The sequence below is a fragment of the Schistocerca piceifrons genome, chromosome 6 (assembly GCF_021461385.2).
Source record: "Schistocerca piceifrons isolate TAMUIC-IGC-003096 chromosome 6, iqSchPice1.1, whole genome shotgun sequence".
Taxonomy (NCBI): Eukaryota; Metazoa; Arthropoda; class Insecta; order Orthoptera; family Acrididae; genus Schistocerca; species Schistocerca piceifrons.
Window position 1 is genome coordinate 112,883,751 of NC_060143.1, and position 24,519 is coordinate 112,908,269.

Genomic DNA, 24,519 nt, shown 5'->3' on the forward strand with positions numbered 1-24,519 from the left:
TTGATGGCACGGTGACTGCCGAACGGTACGTGAAGGTTTTGGAAGACGATTTCATCGCCATTATCCAAACTGACACTGATTTCGACAGGATGTGGTTCATGCAAGACGGAGCTCGACCCCATCGGAGCAGGAGAGTGTTTCTGTCGTGGAGGAGCACTTTGGGGAACTCATTCTGGCTCTGCGGTATCAAGAGGCCACTGGTTTACGCCTCGATTAGCCGCCATATTCTCCGGCTCTGAGCACGCGCGACTCCTTTTTGTGGGGCTATATTAAAGTCTATATTAAAGTCAAGGTGCACAGCAATAACCCCCAAAACGATTTCTGAGCTGAAAACAGCCGTTGAGGAGGTCATCGACAGCATCGATGTTCCGACACTTTAGCGCGTCATGCAGAAATTCGCTATTCGTCCCCTCCACGTCATCGCCAAGGATGGCACGCATATCGGATATGTCACAACCTAAATCCGAATACATGTTGGGTAAAGTGTGTGCACTCCGTAGCTTGTAACTAATTTACTTATTTTCGTATAGTTCAACAATTGTCACCCTGTATGACTTGAAAGTAGACGACGCTGCCAGAAACAGGTCATTTTGAAACAAAAACAGCGATCGACAGACAGGAAATCAGCTTATTCTGGAAAAATAAAACTTCATTTAGTCTCGTAGATGGACCACACCTTCAAGAATATAGAAGCAACTAACAAGGGAACCTCCCTATCGCACCCCCTCAGATTTAGTTATAAGTTGGCACAGTGAATAGGCCTTGAAAAACTGAACACAGATCAATCGAGAAAACAGGAAGAAGTTGTGTGGAACTATGAAAAAATAAGCTAAATATACAAACTCAGTAGTCCATGCGCAACATATGTAACATCAAGGATAACTTGAGCTCAGGAGCGCCGTGGTTCCGTGGTTAGCGTGAGCAGCTGCGGAGTAAGAGGTCCTTGATTCAAGTCTTCCCTCGAGTAAAATATTTAATTTTTTATTTTCATTTTATGTGACAAACTCTTATGTTTTCATCACTTTTTTGGGAGTGATTATCACATCCACAAGAAAACCTAAATCGGGCAAGGTAGAAGAATCTTTTTACCGATTCGCCAAGTGTACAAGTTAGGTGGGTCGACAACATATTCCTGTCATGTGACGCACGTGCCGTCACCAGTGTCGTATAGAATATATCAGATGTGTTTTCCTGTGGAGGAATCGGTTGACCTATGACCTTGCGATCAAATGTTTTCGGTTCCCATTGGAGAGGCACATCCTTTCGTCTACTAATCGCACGGCTTTGCGGTGCGGTCGCAAAACACAGACGCTAAACATATTACAGTGAACAAAGACGTCAATGAACGAACGGACAGATCATAACTTTGCGAAAATAAAGAAAGTAAATTTTTCACTCGAGGGAAGACTTGAACGAAAGACCTCTCACGCTAACCACGTGACCACGGCGCTCCTGAGCTCACATTATCCTTGATGTTGCCTATCTTGCGCATGGCTTACTCGGTTTGTATATTTGGCTTATTTTTTCATAGTTCCACACAACTTCTTCCTGTTTTCTCGATTGATCTGTGTTCAGTTTTTCAAGGCCTATCCACTGTACCAACTTATAACTAAATCTGAGGGGGGTGCGATGGGGAGGTTCCCTTGTAAGAAACGATGGGAAATATAAAAAAATTAACTACGTAAAATTATTTTTCCGTGACTGCAATTAAAACTGTCATTACTCCTCGTATAGTTTCGACAGAGTCACGGACACAGACTGTGCAGGTATGGTTACGTAAAACGAAGAATTTTCGCCCTCATTGTCATATGTGTTGGAAAGTGGAGGAGTAGGACAATACGTGGCGACTGACAGTGTTTAGGAGGGAGAGACGGATTTTCTCACAAGAGCGCATTTCCATAAATACAGAGCAGACGCGGGGTCGGTTCCGCTTTTGAGCAGACAAGGTCAGGAACCGGGCGCCGGTCAGCGCCTCATAACTCGCTGGCCTCGGCGGCGCGTCAGCTGCCGGCCCGGTCGCCTGCTCAGTGAGCGATGGACCTCCAGCAGTACACGACTGCACCTCTTACTTTCAGGGGTAGAGAACCTCCTCAAGTGCAAAGAAGATTAAGATTTGATGTCACGCCGATGACGAGGTGACTAGGAACAGAGCACAAGCTAGTAGGACTGACGGAAAGAATTAGGCCGTGTCCTTCCGGAAGGGATTCAACTGGGAATACGTCTCAAGCTATTGTGGGCACCCACGAAAATCCTACTAAAGTGGCGTTGCTGTTGTTGTTGTCGTCCTCAGCCCGAAGAATAGTTTGATGCAGCTCTCCAAGCTAATCTATCCTGTCATCTTCAAATAGCTACCCTACATTTCTCTCTAATACACTGCTGGCCATTAAAATTGCTACACCAAGAAGAAATACAGATGATAAACGGGTATTCATTGGACAAATATATTATACTAGAACCGACATGTGATTATATGTTCACGCAATTTGGGTGCATAGATTCTGAGAAATTAGCAGCCGGAACAACCACCTCTGGCCAAAATAACGGCCTTGATACGCCTGGGTATTGAGTCAAACAGAGATTGGATGGCGTGTACAGGTACAGCTGCCCATGCAACTTCAATACGATACCATAGTTCATCAAGAGTAGTGACTGGCGTATTGAGACGAGCCAGTTGCCCGGCCACCATTGACCAGATGTTTCCACTTGGTGAGAGATCTGGAGAATGTGCTGGCCAGGACAGCAGTCGAACATTTCCTTTATCCAGAAAGGCCCGTACAGGACCTGCAACATGTGGTCGTGCATTATCCTGCTGCAATGTAGGGTTTCTCAGGGATCGAATGAAGGGTAGAGCCACGGGTAGTAACACATCTGAAATGTAACGTCCACTGTTCAAAGTGCCGTCAATGCGAACAAGAGGCGACCGAGACGTGTAAACAATGGCTCCCCATACCATCACGCCGGGTAATACGCCAGTATGGCGATGACGAATACACGCTTCCAATGTGCGTTCACCGTGATGTCGCCAAACACGTATGCGACCATCATGATGCTGTAAACAGAATCTGGATTCAACCGAAAAAATGACGTTTTGCCCTTCGTGCGCCCAGGTTCGTCGTTGAGTACACCATCGCGGGCGCTCCTATCTGTGATGCAGCGTCAAGGGTGACCGTAGCCACGTCTCCGAGCTGATAGCCCATGCTTCTGCAAACGTCGTCGAACTGTTCGTGCAGATGGTTGTTGTCTTGCAAACGTCCCCATCTGTTGATTCAGGGATCGAGACGTGGCTGCACGATCCGTTACAGCCATGCGGATAAGATCCCTGTCATCTCGACTGCTAATGATACGAGGCCGTTGGGATCCAGCACGGCGTTCCGTATTACCCTCCTGAACCCACCGATTCCATATTCTGCTAACAGTAATTGGATCTCGACCAACGCGAGCAGCAATGTCGCGATACGATAAACCACAATCGCGATAGGCTACAATCCGACCTTTATCAAAGACGGAAGCGTGATGGTACGCATTTCTACTCCTTACATGAGGCATCACAACAACGTTTCACCAGGCAACGCCGGTCAACTGCTGTTTGTGTATGAGGAATCGGTTGGAAACTTTCCTCATGTCAGCACGTTACAGGTGTCGCCGCTGGCGCAACTTTGTGTGAATGCTCTGAAAAGCTAATCATTTGCATATCACAGCATCTTCTTCCTGTCGGTTAAATTTCGCGTCTGTAGCACGTCATCTTCGAGGTGTAGCAATTTTAATGGCCAGTAGTGTACTAAACTCACCATTCCCTAATCCTTCAGAAGCTGTCCTATCAACCGATCTCTTCTTTTAGCCCAATTAAGCCACATATTTCTTTCCTCCCCAATCCTATTCACTGCTTACTCTGTTATTCGCGCTGCTCATCAGATCTTCAGCATTCTTCTATAGCACCAAATTGCAACAGCTTTCTTCTGTAAGTCCGAACTACCTGTCTCCACTTCCATGCAACGCAACACTCCGGACAAATGCCTTCAGAAAAGACTTCCTATTATGCGTAGATTGAAAGTTACATAGTGGCAACTACATATTCAGAACCGATACAAAAGAGTTACATGTTTGACCCTTTTACTGTCCTTGAGAGTAGTCACCAGCGTTGTGTAGAACCCGTTGCCAGCGATGTGGAAGGCGTAGTATACCGTTAGCAGAGCCTGTTCTGTTGATGGTGCGAATGGACCGGTCTACTGCCTGTCGAATCTCTGGAAGCGTTCTGGAGCAAATGCGAAGAAGTGGCTCCTTCATCTTCGGAATCAAAGGGGCCGGCCGGCGTGGCCGAGCGGTTCTAGGCGGTACAGCCTGGAACTGCGCGACCGCTACGGTCGCAGGTTCGAATCCTGCCTCGGGCATGAATGTGTCTGATGCCCTTAGGTTAGTTAGGTTTAAGTAGTTCTAAGTTCTTGGGGACTGATGACCTCAGAAGTTATGTCTCATAGTACTCAGAGCCATTTGAACCATTTGAATTTAAGTCCGGGGAGTGTGGTGGATGGTACAGTACTTCCCAGTCCCATCGACCGAACAGAGCAGCCACAGCTTGAGGTGTATGCGCCCGCGCATTGTTGTGCAAAATGATGGGTGGGATGCGCAGAGAGTGTTGCCGCTTCTTTCGGAAAGCTGGTAGCAGGTGATGCTCCAAAAACGACCAGCTCTTGTGATGTAAAAGCAGTAGACTCACTTCCAGTGGCTCACAGTCGCCTATTTTGTGGCATTAATGTGACCCTATGTAAACACTTCTTGTCCCTAAATGTGCTACCCCAAACATTGCCGGTCAACAGTTGTCTTCCATCTGGCTGTGGCTGCAATTCCTTGGGCTACAGTGCTACCGGACAACGTTGTCGAGCTATGCAGTCGGCAATATCCGATTTTCATGGGTCTTCAGAACGTAGCTTCAGAAATGAGTTGGCAATGTCGTAGACGATTTACGAGACACATTTAAATTGCAACGAAGTCTCAGAGAACAGGACCCGGATCTTCCGAAACAGTCCGTGCGGTTGTTAGCAGCTGGCGCGCCTTTCGCTGAAGACGGAATTCGATTGCCCACTTATAGGCAGTTGATGGGCTGATTACCTGTACAGTTACTTTAAACTGGAGGGTGTGGGGGGGGGGGGGGGGGGGGGCAGGGTTTCGCGGGCGTCTCGTCGCTATGCTAATGGCACATGGCGCCACAGCGGCTTCAACTTTTACTTCCCGCCGATACCGGAAGAAATCCAAACAAATTTAAATACGCTAAGAAAAGCCGGGGCGGCGAGTGTTGTAAAAAAAAAGTGCGAGGAGGGACGGAAGCGGCGGAGCGGAGCGGCCACTGGATGGCAATCTGTATGCTAATGAGGGGCGGCGCCGCCGCGGCAGTGTCTGCTGTGTGTGTGCGGAACGACGCCTTGCGTAACGACGCCCCGCGCCGCGCCGCGCCGAGCCGCGAACGACAGACACACTGGTGGTGCTGGCGCGCCCCTGCCGAGCCGAGAACGCACACGCGCTCTATCCGGCGCCCAGCTTTCCCTTCCCTGCTCTTCCTCAGGTGAGCTGCTACAGTGCGATCGAAAAGTTGTGCAAGTGTAAACAAAAAGGTGTCCGTGAATAGCAGTTGCGTTGCAGCCACAGCAAAGTAGCACCACAGGTATTAGCGACAACAAACGCAGACGCCAATGTTATATTACATCTATATCTACGCATAAGTGTCTGGCGGAAGGTTCACTGAACCACCTTCAACTTATTTCTCCACCTTTCCAGTCCCAAACAGCATATGGGACGAATAAACAAATCTTGCTGTGCGCAGTCTCATTTACCTATTTCATTAAGATGATCATTCCTCCCTATGTAGGGTGGCATCAACAAAATATTTTCGCATTTGAAGGAGAAAGTTTGTGATGGAAATTCTGTCCAAAGATATCGTCTTAATGATAAACGCATTCTTTGTAGTGATGGCCATTCCAACTCACGTATCATACCCATGACACTCTTTTCCATGTTTTGCGATAACACAAAACGAGTTGCCCTTCAAATCCAGTAGCACGACTGAGACAATACTCTACAGGCAAGCACTTTGATTAGAAGCCGCTTGTGATGAACGGTTTCAAAAGCCTTTTGGAATTCTAGAAATACGGAATCAATTTGAAATGCCCTGCCGATAGCAGTCATTACTAGATCGTTTTCTTCGACGCAATTCAGAATGTTCGAACACAGTAAATATTACAAAATCATGCGCAGTTCATTGCTTGGTAAAAATGTCATTTTACCCAAGAGTAACGAGTTTTCAGTGTTGAACAGAATTTTAGCGGTTGTTCGTTCTCACGGCTTTGTTGACACAATCGCCGGCCGGTGTGGTCGAGCGTTTCTAGGCGCTTCAGTGCGGAACCGCGCGACTCTACGGTCTCATGTTCGAATCCTGCCTCGGATATTGATGTGTGTGATGTCCTTAGGTCAGTTAGGTTTAAGTAGTTCTAGGTTCTAGGGGACTGATCCCTCACATGTTAAGTTCCATAGTGCTCAGAGCCATTTGAAGCATTTTGACATAACTTGAGGGAAATACCCAGATACAGCACCGCTGAACATTTCGACAACGACGAGATTAATCGCTTGTTTCATGGAATGCGAAATCAGATGCAAATAAGAGTAAAACCAGGACCAGCCATTTTGACGGACGGTAAACTGCCTGAAGATGAGGGATGCGATGCTGCGTTCGCCTTCAGAACGTTCGAAGAGACTGTTCAGTCTAACTTCTTGTATGGTATTTCCCAGAAAGCAATGCAGTTGGTGCATATTATTTTTGTATTGTGCTGGAATTGAAGGTGTTGGATAAAGAAAAGCATCTAGCATACTGCTCACTGTTTCGATCGGTTGTTGATATCCAGAACTGGATCCTATTTTCCTCACTGACGAGGGTGGCATCATCTTACTGGAAACATGAATAGTCAAAACACAGGAATTTGGTCAACTGGAATTCAACATGTCTTGCAAGAAAGCACCTTTCACCGCCTGAAAGTTGGAGTGCGGCGTGCTGTAATGTGTAATCGAATAGGGGGTCCTAATTTCTTTGAAACCCTGATGAACAGATTTATGTTCCAACCCTCATTACACTGTTTATTTCGCTTCTTAAGGCGGATGAACTTTACTGCTGGTTGCAGAGGGGCGGTGCTACTCGTCACACATCTAATGAATCCACTTCTCAGGCGACTTTCACGGTTGTCGAATCATCTCTAAAGGCTTATGGCCCCCACATATTCCCAATCTAACGTCTCCAGACTCCTTCCTGTCGGGATAACTTAAATAAATTGTATATAAAAGAGGCAGCACACTTTAGCGGAACTAAATCTGAACTTAACAATGGAGTTTAGCAACGTAAGTATCAACGTGCCCGTAAAGTGCCGTCAAATCACGGTAAAACGAGTTTATGCATACGCTAAAGAAAAGGGCAATCATTTTGAGCTTGTGCTATGTGGATGATGTTGTAAAATAAAACACATATTTTAAACATACATATATGCACCTGATTACTTTTCATGTGAGAGACCTCTCGATCACCCTGTAAAATCACCCAGTGTTGCTCGGTAATGACAGGGATCAAAATGCTACGTCGACAATGACGGAGAAAGTCGTGGATTGTTTTAATGTCTCATCCGAAGTTATTCATTCGGGCTTACTTCCTGGATCTGGCACACCACCAAATATTATCTGCTACATACAGTTTGCCTCGTTTTCCTCTCCTGTGCCCACCCCTTCGTCTCGGAGTAACACTTACGCCCAGTGTCCTCACAATTATTCAAAGGCTGGTCATAATGAGCTTTAGCCGGTCGGAGTGGCCGAGCGGTTCTAGGCGCCACAGTCTGGAACCGCGCGACCGCTACGGTCGCAGGTTCCAATCCTGCCTCGGGCATGGATGTGTGTGATGTCCTTAGGTTAGTTAGGTTTAAGTAGTTCTTAGCTATAGGGGACTGATGACCTCAGAAGTTAAGTCTCATAGTGCTTAGAGCCATTTGAACCATTTTCAAGTTGTTGTTTTTCGATCAAGGGTTAGTGTTTCACTTGCATATAGGACTGCTGGTTCTATGACAGTATTGTAGTGTCAAATTTTTGCCACTCCTGACACTGATTTTTTGTTGTAGAGGTTTTGCGTTAACCCCAATCCTTTTTTAATTTTTTGGAGGCGATGTTGATTTGAGATTTTTTCAATACCTGCTGGTTCGATGAATTCTCAAAGGTATTTAAAGTATGGAACCCTGTTAATTTTACCATATTTTTCTTTCAAGCTTGCAATTTCAGTTTCTGAACAAAAGAATTCAGCTTTCTCAAATGAAATTTGTAAACCTACTTTTTCTGCACATTCTTTGAGCATTTCCAGCTGTTTGACTGCAGTCTGCTTATCCACTGTTAGTATGGCCAGATCGTCCGCAAATGCAAGATATGGTATGTAGCGGTCCTTTTTGGCAACGCCCTGTCGGATTGGTTTCCAAACTCCACATTTCTTGAATTCTTTCTCCTATTGTTCTATAACTTTGTCTAGAACTACGTTGAACAGAATAGGACAGAGTCCATCACCTTGTCTCACACCTGTCTGAATGTCGAAGGGTTCTGAGGTCTCCCCCATAAATTTTTCTTTGGATTTCATGCCAATTAGTGTTTATTTTATGATTTCTCGTGCTTTGGGATCTAATCTCCTCTCTTCTAAAATTTGGAACAGTGAGGGCCTGTCTTTTGGATCGTATGCTCTTTTGACATCTGCAAATGTGCCTACCACAGGTTTTTGTCTGAGAGCTCGCATTTTGAGTATTTATCATTTTGAGTATTTATTATTATTATTACTGATAACAATCATGTCCAACCTGAACTACCGGGTAATGCGTTTCCACAAGCACATACGCATAAATAAAGGAACTCGTAATTGGGTGCAGAGCATGAGTAGGGGAATAGAACGAGTTACTCTGGTTGTCAGACTGCTCGGAGTCCCGTGTAACAGGCCGTGACGTAAGCCGGAGCGCGGGTGCTCTCGTTTCGTAAGGCGGAGTGCTCCGCACGCGTCTGTACCGAGTCCCGCGCTGTCTCGTCGCGCGTCCGCAAATAAGGTCAGGAATTCAGTCCATCTGCCGCGGACACAAGGACGTCGCCGTTACCTGTCGCCGCGCCGGTCTAGATACCCCCGGGGTACTGCAACCGCCGTGCCTGGTGTGACGTCCTCGTCTCCCCTCGCGTTTGCGGTTTCTGCACACGCCACAGGCGCAGCAATTGCATTACAAACCTTTAATAAACAGCATATAACTCGCCCTTTCGCCTTGACGATGCCAGTGACTCCCCGACACACCTAATTTCATGGGGAGACATCCTAATGTATGACTACTCAATCGCCGGCCGCGGTGGTCGTGCGGTTCTAGGCGCTGCAGTCCGGGACCGCGGGACTGCTACGGTCGCAGGTTCGAATCCTGCCTCGGGCATGGATGTGTGTGATGTCCTTAGGTTAGTTAGGTTTAAGTAGTTCTAAGTTCTAGGGGACTGGTGACCTAAGATGTTAAGTCCCATAGTGCTCAGAGCCATTTGAACCATTTGACTACTCAATCACTGCCCACAATCCTCGGAGAATTTGCAGAACTAGGCGACACATTTCACTCGATGACATCCTAGATGTAGGACTGGGGACAATTGACTTTGGGGGCCACATGAGCACTCTGTTGTATGTGATGTGTTCATCACATCATCACGACACAGACCGGGAGCGACAAGTTCTCGTATAATGAAGGTACTGGTCGTTTGCGGGATACTGTAGGGGGATAAAGCAAAATGAATGATCAGCCAGCAAATTCGTGTTGAGCACACCAGTGAGAGAAGACGACTGAGGAACTGCCGTGAGCTGAATATTCGTAGCGATATTTCACACTTAGAGTGAAGATTTCGAAAGCTGCGAAACAATCCATACCAGTTAGGCCAAAGCTGACCAAGAGCTATATCCGTGCAGCATCGTTGTCTTGCCGAATGTGCCAGAAGACACCCACATCTCGTGTCAGCAGTGGCCATGGGCACGGTAAAACCTACATCCCTATCACTGTGTCTCATGTCTGCACCATTAAGTGCATATATTGTCTCTGCTCATCATGTTGTTACGTGAGTCTCTAAGAGCCCTTCAACTTATGAACGTCAATATTGTTCTCAGAACGAATTTTCACTGTGAAGCGGAATGTTCGCTGATTTGAAACTTTGCAGACTCTGCGTCAGACTGGCAGTCGAACCTGGGACCTTTGCCTCTCATGGGCAAGTGATTGTCGACTACACTGTCCAAGCACGACTCACGGCCAACGCCCACAGCTTTACCTCCGCCAGTAGATCCTGTCCTACCTTCCAAATTTCACAGAAGTCCTCCTGCATACCTTCAGGGACTGACCCTCCTGCAAGAATGGATACAACTGGTTGCGCTTGCATAGCTCAGTAGGCACAATATTTGCCTCGCCACCCAAAGAAGTTTCATGAACAAAGTTCCTTTAAGAAGGCATTGACGGACTTTATCCCCCACATTTGTCAAACGAACGAGTTTCATTACTCTAACGAGCCCGACGACTGTCTAAAATTAAGCTGCTCATTTATTTCCCTGCCACTGTGCTTGGGCGGTGGGTCCGCTCGAGCAGGTTTTCAGTGACCGCGATTGGGCATCACCGGTTTGCGAGGTTGTCAGGAAATGCCCACCGCAGGGCCACGGGCGACCCGGTTTCTCCGCCCGCCGTTTCCTGTTGCTCAGGACACACTGGTAGTGGTAATGCCTCGGTATTTGGCCAAGTCACCTTGTCATCATTCGTGTAGGACGTTTTTTCTCTATTAGCTGCCTTCTCAAAAGAAGGAACTACACTTTAGGCGTACTGTCACTTTTCTGGCAAGTTGGCGTGCACAGTCGTGGTAGACCTGCGACGTGTACAGACCGCACAGCAATAGAAAGCGGATGTTGCGGCTGTTCAACGACATCTCTGCAGAGGTCATTCCGAACGTTTGAAGTGTGCAACCCTCATAGGGCAATGACTGCTGCGATGACAGAACCAGCTGTAAATGAGCCTGAGCCTAGCGCCTTGTGTTGAAGCGTGACCAAACTCCATTGTACTCTTCGCGGATGATGCCGGTGTACAAGCAAAGATGCCGCGATGTTAGAGAACGCAGGAAGATTTGCAGAGGATGACGCCTGGTGCAGGGAGTGGCACTGGACCCTCAGCTTAAGTAGATGCAAGATATTGCATATAAATTGGCTGAAAGACGGCTATTGTATGACTCCACGACTGCAGGTCAATCTCTGGAAGCAGTCACACCCATTAAACATTAGAGAGTGTGCATAAGAAGCGATTTAAAATAAAACGACCACATAAAAGTAATCGTAAGAAAGATAGATCCCAGGCTGAGATTCGCAGGAAGAGTCCTCAAAAAATGTAGTCCACTGACGAAACAGGTAATTTACAAACCCTCATTCGACTATAACTTGAGTACTGCTCGACGGTCTGCGACCGTTACCAAATACGACTGAGAAAATAGGAACTGATAGGGAAAACCATATGGAGAGCAGCATGTTTTGTCATAGGTTCGATTAGTAAGCGAGGAAGCGTCACGGAGGGTTAAGTCAACTCCAGTGGCACAATTTACAAGAGTGATGTTATTGCATCATGGTGTAGTTTACCTTTAAAAGTTCGTGAACGTACGTTCCCATAACAGTCAAGCAGTATGTTGCTTCCTCCTGCGTATATCTGGCAAAAAGGGCGAAAATGGTAAAGTTAGATTCAAGATCATACGGAGGATTACCAACACTCGTTCTGGGACAGAAGAAGCGAACATGACTACTATATAAAAAATACCCCCACCACACGACGTAAGATGGCTTGCGGAGTACAGATGAAGATGCAGAGCATGATTGAGTCAACAGTAGCGTATCACTGAAAATGAGTGTGACGCTATAACACGGCACGGTTTCAGTTTTGTCAACTACGATAACCTTGTAGAACTGTTGCAGACATTACAAGTAAGTGCGAAGTAACACTATTTGTTATCATGAATTTACTCTGGTAAGATGATCTCCGTGAATGAGCAGAACTAATTGGTGATAGTGTAATAAGGTTCAGAGTCAACCGGAAAGTTCAATGGTCACCTCACACCCGTTTATTCAGTCTCTAAACGCGTTTCTGGCCTCATACAGTTGCATAGCAATACGATTCACAGTATCGGAGGCAAGGGCCGAGAAGGTGATACGCGTGAACAGATTTGGAACTATTTCGGTTAAAGTACTTCTTCATTTTTTTATTTATTTATTATTTTTTATTCTCTGAAGACGACAATAATATCACAGTGGTTAATTATATCGCTGAGAACTGCATTTGTCATTTGCCTTGTGTATAGAACTAGCAATACCTCCTTTTCCTCGAAACACAACATTTAACAGTGCTGTCCTTATCGCCAGACTCATGACCTGTACATGTGCGTGCGGTGCGATTATCATACGCCAGAGATGCACGGCGAACCGTAACAGGTCTTAGGAAGGCAACAGCAAGCTACAAGGAGGAGGACATTGTCCAGTTTGACAATAGGGGATTCCCCATTAGAGCCAATGCTCAATAGAGCGAGGTGATTCGATCTTTGGATCACTAGACTCGCATTCGGGAAGACGTCGGCTAAAGTTCCAGTCCACCCTTCCAAATTTATATCTTTCACCATTTCCCTAAATTGCTCGAGGAGGATATCGGATGCCTAATTCGATAAGCGAGGGCTGACTGCCTCTCCTAATCGTACTTGTGCTCGTCTCTAATGATCTTATTGTCGACTGGATGTTAGACCATAAGCTTCCTTTCTTCATTCCAGCTCTTAGTGATTGAGTCATGAACAGTTTATCAATACGATTGCCTTCTTCCCTGTCATCGCTAAACTACTTTATTCATTGTACCATGTATTTCCACACGTTATATCAGTCATATACTTTTGTGCTCCTTCCACAGGAAGTACAATAATGCTAATTGTCAAAGTCCGTGTTTAGGGTCCCATTTTTCATTCGGCACGGAACAGCATCATTTGCTTCCTTTCACAATACAACGGCGCGTTGGTACAATCATTACAGCCATTTTGTTTAGTCAGACGGTATATTTTCGTGAGATATTCGTTCCGTTCTAAGTGCGTATGAATGTAAATCACAACAATAAAACTACTCGGGTTAAAAATCACTTCCTAATCAGAAGTACCACAAAAAATTTGGAAACTTAAACGAAATAATCTAAGCAAATTTGACATAGCTTTTTGTCGCATTGTGCTGTAAGCCTGACAAGTTCTTGTTAAAAAGAAATTCATTTCCTCTCCCGTAGAAAAATCCACTTTCCTCTCCCGTGAAGCCGGCCGCGGTGGCCGAGCGGTTCTAGGCGCTTCAATCCGGAACCGCGCGACTGCTTCGGTCGCAGGTTCGAATCCTGCCTCGGGAATGGATGTGTGCGATATCTTCAGGTTAGTTAGGTTTAAGTAGTTCTAAGTTCTAGGGGACTGATGACCTCAGATTTTAAGTCCCATAGTGAATTGGAGTACTTAGTTTGGGCGACAAAGTGAGGCCACAGTACCAGGACATTACCACGAATCTTAGGTATGTTCGAATAGAGTACGTTTTGTCACGTATCCTGAAGTTCTGAAATGAAGAATAGGGTCATTCGAATATACAAAAATAAGAGGCAGTGCCCGCCTCTGGGATGTCTTTGGGTATATTTGAGGAAGCTTCTGTTGCGGTGATAACGAATTATTAGATTAGGTGTTCCGATCACATTACAAAACTTGCTCTTACGTTAGCACAACAGCACACCAGAGATTCCAACGAAGCTTACGAAGGCGATTTTATAAATACATTTTTAAATTAAAATAAGCGTGAACGAAACTTCTGAAATGCTTCATGTGATCCATTATGAGTTCATTTCATTATAGCGTGAAAATTTATGTGGGTAAGCAGAGACACGTAATATACGGTAGTAATGTGGTCGTTCATTACTGAACAGGCTTACGTCCTACAATGAAGCACAGTGAACGAACAGTGCTACTTAATAATGCTTTTCATGAGATAACTGGTTGTAGTACTGGATTTATTATATTTCGTTCCTTCTATTTTATTGTATTCTTATGTTTTCTCTTTCTCAATTTTAGCTCGCCTGCTAAAGTATATAGGGTTATTGCTGTAGTTAATAAGGCGAACGAGCGTGATGAAGCAGATGGCGGTTCCGTGAGGCAACTAGCAGCAATTAAGTTCACTCCTCTTGCAACAGCAGCAAATGTCGTGCAAGGCTCTTTATATTATGCTTACCTACCCATGCACATCTCGATTACTTTACTTCGCTTTTCCTCTTCCGGCACATTCCAGAACAGCAAACTGCAGTAGAGCTTAGTTATCTTCGATTCGTAACGTTTCGGCGTGTCTTCGAAACCTCATCTTCAGGCTGCGGTTTTCCTTTGCAGACGCACGGGCAGCAGCCGGATCGTCAGCAGCAGCAACTACAACGAGACGCACGATGGCGTCCGCGTTCAGCGCCGTGTCGCTGGCGACGCTGATCCTGCACTTCCTGGCAGCGACCAGTGCGTCCCCCACCGCCCAAGAGTCAAAGCCCGCTAAGGAGTCACCAAAGTCGCCGTCGGTGAGTAAGGCTTCCGCCTATGCTACGCTTCGCCAAGTCTTGCTATCGGTGATAAAACTGGCTTCCTCATAAGCGTTCGCTTGGATCAACCAAAGACAGTGCACCCTACATCAGATCAGCCTAGCCGTTCATCCAGTTTTCCTTCCTAATGTACGAGCCAAACAGTTCCACGACCAGGCCCACTTTCTCTTAAGGCATTAGTCACTCTTGACAAGTCCTTCTTTCTCTTACCCACACAGTCAATTTTACAACTCAGACCCTCGTCATTTCCCCTGCATTTTTTTGTCCATTTTCCACTTCCAGCACGTAAAATACACAGTTTTCCTACCTGCTGCTAACCAACCGGTCACTGTTCTATAAATATGGCCTGGCTTCCGTTGTACCATAGTAGGCACCAAAGCTCATACTAACAAAACACTCATAACTAAAACACATGCCTAAAAAATTACAGCCCAACTCTTGCTCCTCTGAGCCCTCATACTGGGATCCCCATTGAGCCGCATAACCCCTAGCCTCCCAGTTCGACTTCATTTCATACAATGTTACATTTATCAACATCGCTGTTTTCACCATCATACAAGAACAACAACTATTACAATAACATTATACGATCATCAGTTCAGCGTTTGAAAGTTGTCATTTCCGCTTACGGCTGTTTACATTTCGTGTTATGCTACTGAAATTTGAGCTTTCAAACATACTCAATTACTGCCATTGCACGACTTGAATCAAATCATAGGTGCAATTGAATAAATACACTGAAGAGCCAAAAAAAAAACTGATACATCTGCCGAATATCATGCAGGGCCCCAACGAGCACGCAAAAGTTCCGCTACACGACATGACATGGCCTAGACTGATGTCTGAAGTAATTCTGGAGGAAAAGGACACCATGAATCCAGCAGGGCTGTCCATAAATCCCTAAGAGTACGAGGGAGTGGAGATCCCTTCTGAACAGCACATTCCAAGGCATCCCAGATATACTCCATAATATTCGTGTCTAGGGAGTTTGGTGGCCAGACGAAGTGTTTAAACTCAGAAGAGTGTTTCTGGAACCAATCTGTAGCAATTCTGGACGTGTGGGCTGTCGCATTGTCCTGTTGGAAATGCCCACGTTCGTCGGAATACACAATGGACATGAATGGATGCAGCTGGTCAGACAAAATACTTACGTACGTGTCACCTGTTAGAGTCGTATCTAGACGTATCAGGGGTCCCATATCACTCCAACTGCACACGCCCCTCACCATTACAGAGCCTCCACCAGCTTGTACAGTCCCCTGATAACATGCAGGGTCGATGAATCCATGAGGTTGTCTCCATACCCGTACACGTTTATCTGCTCGATACAATTCGAAACGAGACTCGTCCAACCAGAACATGTTTCCAGTCATAAAAAGTCCAACGTCGGTGTTGACGGGCGCAAGCGAGGCGTAAACCTTTGTGTCGTGCAGTCATGAAGGGTACAAGAGTGGGCCTTCGGCTCCGAAAGGCCATATCGATGATGTTTCGTTGAATAGTTCGCACGCTGACACTTGTTGATGGTTCAACACTGAAATCTGCAGCAATTTGCGGAAGGGTTGCACTTCTGTCGCGTTCAACGATTCTCTTCATTTGTCGTTGATCCCGTTCTTGCAGGGTCTTTTTCTGAACGCAGCGATGTCGGATATTTCATGTTTTACCGGATTCCTGAAATTCACGGTACACTCGTGAAATGGTCGTACGGGAAAATCCCCACTGCATCGCTGCCTCGGTGATGCTGTGTCATCGCTCGTGCACCGGCTATAAAACCACGTTAAAACTCACTTAATCCTTGATAACCCGCCATTGTAGCAGCAGTAACCGATCTAACAACTGCACCAGACACTTGTTGCCTTATATAGTCGTTTTCGACCGCAGCGCCGTATTCTACCTCTTTACATACCTCTGTATTTGAATACGCATGCCTATACCAGTTTCTTTAGCGCTCAGTGTAGTTCCACAACCAGGCCTACTCTCTCTTAAAGCGTCAGGCACACTTGTTCAACTCCTTGTTTTTCTTACCCACACCGTCAACTTCGCATGTCAGACCCTCTCACTCGTTTCCTCTGAGTTTCTTGCCCATTTCCAACTTCCAGTACGTAAAAGAAGCAGCTTTCCTACCTGCTGCTAACCATCAGCAACTTCTCCTTTCTTTTCTTTTTCACTGTCCCATAAATATGGCCTGGCTTCCATTGTACCACAGCAGGCACCAAATCCCATATTAACAAAAGACTTTTGACCAAAACACCTACCTGGAAATTAAAGTGCCCTCTTGCTCTTCTGCGTCCTCACACTCGGAATCCCCAATCAGCCGCGTAACCCCTATCCTTCCACTTTGACTTCTTCATTTCATACACTGCTACATTTATCAATATCGCTGTTTTCACCATCATCAACAATTGTCACAATAACATTATGTTGTATAGCTAGAGAAGGCCGAAATGCACGCGTTAAACTCAAGCAGGCTGGCGTGAGGTCTGAAACAGGATACGGAATGAATGCTATAAAGAAAAGTACGTAGCTGCTGGAATACTTAACTTTAATCCATCATTTGTATACATCGTTCTTGATGAGACATGCTTCATACGATAACTATCAATTGCTATGGCGCCTTGCTAGGTCCTCTGCAAATGAGGGAGTCTTCGTCCGTGTAGTCGCTAGCAAAATCGTCCGTACAACTGGGGCGAGTGCCAGTAAGTCTCTCTAGACCTGCCGTGTGGCGGCGCTCGGTCTGCACTTACTGACAGTGGCGACACGCGGGTCCGACGTATACTAATGGACCGCGGCCGATTTAAAGGCTACCACCTAGCAAGTGTGGTGTCTGGCGGTGACACCACACATTATATGATCATCAGCTCAGTTGTCATTTCCGCTTATGGCTGTTTACATTTCGTGTTATGCTACGGAAATTTCAGCATACTGCCACAATTAGTGCCATTGCACAATATGAATCAAGTCATAGGTGCAATCTAACACATGAATTGTCCTCGTAAATGGCTTAATGTCGAAATTTACGATAGCATGTCATACAATGTAGAAAACCATAAGTGGAAATGAGGTCTTTCAAACAATTTATACAAGCTGTTAACCTACCGATTACTCGAGAAAACATCATTTTTTAAAGAATGTTTCAATATCACATGTTATTAAATCAAAAATGTAATGTTATTTTTTCTGCCGGCCGCGGTGGTCTAGCGGTTCTAGGCGCTCGGTCCGGAACCGCGCGACTGCTACGGTCGTAGGTTCCAGTCCTGCCTCGGGCATGGATGTGTGTGATGTCCTTAGGTTAGTTAGGTTTAAGTAGTTCTAAGTTCTAGGGGACTGATGACCACAGATGTTAAGTCCCACAGTGCTCAGAGCCATTTTGTTATTTTTTCTTCGTTTATAACGTGGACGAAGATTGGAAATTTCTGCTGGTGACACTCTCGCCCGCGAGAAGGATGTGAATAAAATAACAAAAATATAAATAAAGCTCAGAGCCGAGTGAACTTTACTATTTCAGATTCATCATTCACATTATCCTGACTTACAACACGGTGTTAGACTGCGAAGGTGGAGATCTGGGTATAAATCACCCTCGCACCTCATTTTTTTTTCACAAAATTTCGAACTGCCCGTCTGGTCATTGACGTATCTGTTCTCTCAACAGCAACGTGTAACGAAGAGACCTCCACACGTACGTACCTCCTATTAGTTCTTACAAAAAAATGGTTCAAATGGCTCTGAGCACTATGCGACTTAACTTCTGAGGTCATCAGTCGCCTAGAACTTAGAACTAATTAAACCTAACTAACTAACCTAAGGACATCACACACATGCATGCCCGAGGCAGGATTCGAACCTGCGACCGTAGCGGTCGCTCGGTTCCAGACTGTAGCGCCTAGAACCGCACGGCCACTCCGGCCGGCGATTCTTACACTTGTGGAAGTTTTGACTCTTGAATTCCTTCATTGTCACATAGTTCACACCAGTTCATTGGTTGTTTTCATTTCTGTGGTTCAAATGGCTCTGAGCACTATGGGACTTAACTTCTAAGGTCATCAGTCCCCTAGAACTTAGAACTACTTAAACCTAACTAACCTAAGGACATCACACACATCCATAGCCGAGGCAGGATTCGAACCTGCGACCGTAGCGGTCGCGCGGTTGCAGACTGTAGCACCTTTAACCGCTTGGCCACCTCGGCCGGCTCATTTCTGTGAGAGGCCTATACGGCATCTCACCTGCTCTGACTTTCAGCACATTTAGTTGTGACGGTGATATATTCTTACCACATGATCCATATTCTGTGACGAACAGTAAGAGAGGGCGAGATGCCTCACGGACCTCTCACAGAAATGATAACAAGAAATAAATGGGTGTGAACTGTGTTACAACGAAAGAATTCAAGAGTCAAAACTTCCAAAACGGAACGCAAGAGGCATATATGTGGTACCTGTGTAGAAAAAAAAAGGAGGTACGTACGTCTGGAGGTCACTTCGTTATATGTCGCTATTGAAAACGGACATCACGCCACAACACATAAACAAATCTGAATACAGCGAACAGATATGTCAATGACGGGACGGACAGTTCGTAATTTCGTGAAAAAAAAAAATACATATAGGGCACGAGGGAGATTTGAACATAGATCTCCCGCTTCGCAGTTTAACACCGTGACCACACAAGCACGACACTACGCTCTATGACGTAGTTGGATATTGCAGATATTAAGGATGGACCGTTCACTGTTTCTATTTTGCTTCCTTTTTCCACAGTTCAGTACACCTTCTTCCTGTTTTCATGCTTGATCTGTGTTCAGCTTTTGACGGGCTATCCAATGGGCCCTTTTATCACTAAATATGAGGGGGGTGCGATGGGGAGTTTCCGTTGTCAGAAAAATCAGAGGAGATACCGGAAATCGAACCAAGATCCTTCCGCAACGAAGGCAGTGACGTTAACCTTTCGAGTACGGGAGCGGTAAGAAAAGCAACATAAAACTGTTAAGTCATTACAACGCTCACAACGACGCTTGTAAACACAAAAAGTTTCACACAGGTTCCAGCCTTGCCGGAAACATCTGACACGTAAGTCAGTCCGGAATCCAGCCTGTCACCACGCGTGAGCTGTGACCTAGAGGCCCGGAATTCTTACGTCGCTCCGCGCAGTTGACAACTCGGTTAGATAACAGGAAGCCGGCAGCCTCCAGAACATAACACTCGGTGTTGACGTGCCCGCGTGTAACACTAGCGCTGTTTCGTCGACAAATTACACGTTACGTAAGGCGGGCGAGCCGGCCGACCGCGAGAAATCTCTAGCCCCCGACTTGTCTTCGGCCCAAGGGTGGGCTGGTGCGGGCCATCGTAAAAGGAACAGACACGTGTCGCTTCGCGAAAAGGTGCGAACTACACCTTGGGAACGGCCGCCACTTCCCGTACAAAAAAGGCCGTAAAGCACTTCCGGGACCTCTTCCGCAGTGCAGACTGGCAGCCCCTGGCGCCATTGGGTCAGTCCTGCCGCCGAGGGAACGTGTGGTGTGTACAGGGTGCGGCGCTTAAATTCGGATAAATGAAACTTTCTAAACAGCAAATTTATTAAAACATAATATAAATGAAAATGAATATCATTTTACGTATAAGTAGTGGTATCTTACAAGAGTAACATTACTCGATGTAACCCCCTTCAGACGCAATGATCGCCTCCAATCTTGTTCCGAAGCGATCGCACGCACTCTTTAAAACAGTGTTGTCCATATTTGCGAATGCTGCTTCGATAGTAGTGCGTATAGAAGCGACATTAGGGTGCCTCGTCTTAATTGGTAACTCTTTCGACTACGCTGCAAACGTAGTAGTCGAAGGGGCTCAAATCCGAGCTATTCGGGGGCCAGAACTCCTTTGACCACAGAACATGTCAACGTTATCCGAAAGCCACTTCTGGACTAAATGACTCCTACAAGATCTTCCTCTGCCATCCGACGCATTGAGTGCTCGCTAACATTCAATACTGACGCCAATTTCTTCAGCGATAGGCCCTGGTTCTCCGAAATCAGTGCCTGAGCATTTTCTATGATTGCCACAGTTCGTGACACGCGTTTCCTCGAATAAGGTTTTCTCTTCGGGTTAGTGGAATCTTCCCCAGACTTCTCCGAAGCATTACACTTGGCGACAATATCGAAAACAGTTGATCTCGGGTACCCGAAGAATCGAACTGTTTCAGTGGACGAGCGCCCAGCGCGAAATCTTTCGATAATCACGGCTCCTCGGCTGTACTCCGCACCTGTTCGTAATATCTCGGTCATTTTGAGGTTCTGGCTGTTTATTAGAAGCCTATGGCTTTCAAGAACGCCAGTCGCTACCTTCGGCGGAACTACGATATGGCGGAAAATTCCATTTGAAATTTGTCCAGATTTAAGCACCGCCCGTTGTAAGCGCGAAATAGCTGTCTCGAGTCCTTGCAGTCTTAGGCAAGACTTGCACCGAAGGTTTATTGTTATGTAAGGTTTTAATTCCAAATAACAGCAAATAATGATGCACTTATGCCCTATAGACTTGAGACTAAGGAAAGAGAAAGACATAAATGTAACAGGGCACCGTCTCGCAAAAAATCACTTGCTCCAAAATCCAACATGAGTCTAAACTAAGACTTACGAAGCAATGAATGAACACTAACAATTAACATTAACAAAAAGAGACTAGTTACAAGGCAAGGAACATTATAAACAATCGGCCCCCAAAGTTAGTGTTAATTACCGGTATAGAAAAACTAGCATAAAAGAGACATTAATCAGTAAAGCAGAGAGAGAAAAATCTTACCTCTGTTAATGTAATTCTTTAATAAATGCAGCTGAAATGTTGAACGTATTTCTGTAAACGACTTCTAGTACGTTCCACCCGTTGTCGTCAGTCTGGTGTGATCTAGTGCTTCATCTCTGGTGAAAGGTAAGCTGAAAAAAAGATACCTAATGGGACTAGAATTTGGCATTTACTCTGTGAAAGTACCAGACGACCTGGTGTTCTGAAGTTTTTCATCTTGAGACCACGATGTCAACCTATCATTCTGGATAGTGAGTGATAAACAGTGTCGTGACCTCGGTAGCGCCTTATGTGAAGTGGTAGGAATGTTGATGATGATGTTTGGTATGTGGAACGCTCAACTGCGCTGTTATCAGCGCCCGTACAAATTCCCAACCTTTCCTCAGTTCAAACTCGCCGCTTTCATGAACGATGATGAAATGACGAGGACAACACAAACACCTTGTCATCTCAAGGCAGGTGAAAATCCCTGATCCAGCCGGTAATCGAACCCGGGACCCCGTGCTCGGGAAGCGAGAACGCGTCCGCGAGACCACGAGCTGCGGACGAAGTGGTAGGAATGTTTTTGATGAAATTCATTAGGGACGATGCTACATATCACTATAGTTGTTTGCTGAAAATTATTCAGCGGTGACCTCATTTTCAGCGGCAAAGAGACAATGAAATATATTAATTAAAATACACTGTCTGACGCTAATAACATTTTATCTTCAGGCAGAGACTTGCAAAATACTCTATATCTAGAGAAATAGTGTGCGAAATGACGCAGTTCGTAGGACGCTAAAGTCGTGTCCCAAGAACACAGGATGAAATATTCGCCGGCCACCGAGAAGTGAAGCGGACTTCCCCGCGTTCCAGTCCTTACGGACCATACTGTTCCGACCGGCGGCCGTGTCGTCCTCTGCCAAAGGCTTAATTCGGATGCGATATGGAGGATGCGGGGGCAGCGCAACTTCCTGCCGGCCTTTATGATTTTGCAACATCTTGGAGCCGCTACTTCTCACATCTATTAGAATCAGGCTGCTAACAGTAACCAATTCCAGTCCTCCCCCACAGCAAATATATCTGGCTGTGCCGGGAACTGAATTGGGATCCTCCACAATTAAGGGACTAAATTAGTTATGTCATGAGTGTTGTCAAATTTTCCACCAATCCTCGGTTTATAAGGTAATGGGAATAGCAATTAGGGGAAAGGTACGATGAAAACTCTCGGCCATGTACTATATTGTCATTTACAGACTGTACTAATGACTGTAAATATAGATGAGCATATATCGTCTTAGGACATTGTTTCTACCTAAATACGCCTCCTGTTAAATAAGAACAGACCTTATTCAATCAACAAAACTATTGCTGAAGTTACGCTAAGTGAAAACAAAACAAAAAGAAAGAATGCGACTCCTGTAATTTTCAAAGCTGGACAGGAGAAGTAAGTGTTTCACACTTTTGTAAAAAGCTGAACTAAGGTTCTTCGATTGAAACAAGCCTCCAGAGGTGACTGAATTATGCGTGCACACAGAAAAAGTGTAGCAGAACTCACAGAACCTGATAAGTTTGATTAGTGCTTGCTGACAAAACAAAAAACACGCAAGACTACAGCATAAGATTGGAGACTTTACGCACATGCAATAACTACCTCGAAATAAATGTGTACCCTTCTATGCAAAAGCGTGTCATCATCGCTCAAAATACTCACAGCCTAATTTGTTTCCCATTAACCTCAATCATAAGATTTCTCTTCGGTAGCTTTGGCCTTGATCGGAAAGAACGCCTCTGTTTTCGGCACCGGCTTTTATGCCTTTAGTCGCCGTTATAATTCATTACTCCAAGTCACTTGATTGTAGTGTGTGTCACGTGGCATTATATGCTACCTGATCGCGAACAATGAATATTCATCTTTCACTTTATTAGTTTTGTCTTAAACTGTCGTTGTGCTATGACTAGAAAATCAGGACACACGATCTGACACGCAGAGTCATAAATTTTTTTGCGCGTAAGTTGTCTAGAAGAATGTTAGACCATATAAGAATGGATGCGGAGGAACTGCAGGGTTGTACGAAGCGTTTGACGACATCTGCTATAAGAATCAAACGTCAGGTAGTCTCATCATTTGCTACTTTACTTTATTTTCCGAGTCCAAAGTCCATTGTATCTTCGTTTTCCAATTTCCGCCGTCCGTTTCAGTAGTTTTCTGTGGTAAAAGCAGTTCATGCTTATTTACAGTTTCGTTATATTGGTCAGTGAAGAACGTGTTCCAGACTCTGGATCTGTCCGCAATAACATGTTTCCCCACAGTGTAAACCTGTCTCACCCGGTGGCCCCTATCACAAACCGTTGTTCTCACCCTTTTGAGCGTTATCCAGTTGGCGTCTGGTAAGTGCTGCCCACCAAAGAATTATTCGTGTGTGACGAATTCTGCATCCTCGAAGACGGTCGAATACGGTCTGCTGCGTTAATACAGGGTGTTGGAAAAAGGACTTAGCAACTTTCAAAATTCATATAAATTAATTCATAGTACCTACAAAGGGGATTGTAATGTCAGTTTGTAGGGAAATACATCAAGTTTTGTCTGGCGTAGTTCGCTAGTGCCGAATCACACCGTGAGGAGCGCTAGCGGCAGTTGCGTTAAAGATGGCTGCCTTCACTGGTATAAATGTTTCGTAGAAACAGGGTGCTCGGTAAGACATGGGAAATCATCAGGTCGTCCAAGCACATCTGACGACGTCGGTGAGCGAGTGAGACAACGTTTTGTCAACGTTGCGGTGTAAATTCTTGCTCTAAGTTCAGGCAGAGAAGCCGGTACAGGAGGTACAAACACGATATCGTTGTTGAATCCCCATTTTAAAAATCTAGTGGTGTAACGTGTGGAGAACGTGGGGCCAGGCAATTGGCGCATCACGGTCAATCCATTGACCTGGAAAGCGGTCACTGAGAAAATCCCAGGCGTCGGCCAGGCAGTGGAGTGGTGCACCATCTTGCATGAAGTAAACATTTCGTTCTTGGTCATCCTCATCGATTTCGTAGGGCCACCACTGAGCAAGTTACACCTGCAATGCTACAGCGAG

At 45.6% G+C, this 24,519-nt stretch overlaps 1 protein-coding gene across 3 annotated transcripts in view; it reads left to right on the forward strand.

The window, feature by feature from the left end:
• Nucleotides 1-24,519, forward strand: part of LOC124802520 (A disintegrin and metalloproteinase with thrombospondin motifs 16) — a 479,986-nt gene that overhangs the window by 89,867 nt on the left and 365,600 nt on the right. For all 3 annotated transcript variants that reach the window (XM_047263362.1, XM_047263361.1, XM_047263363.1), the window contains exon 2: nt 14,467-14,642. In XM_047263362.1, coding sequence (XP_047119318.1) covers nt 14,520-14,642 — 123 coding nt within the window. In that variant the 5' untranslated portion in view covers nt 14,467-14,519. The remainder of the gene's footprint in view (nt 1-14,466; nt 14,643-24,519) is intronic.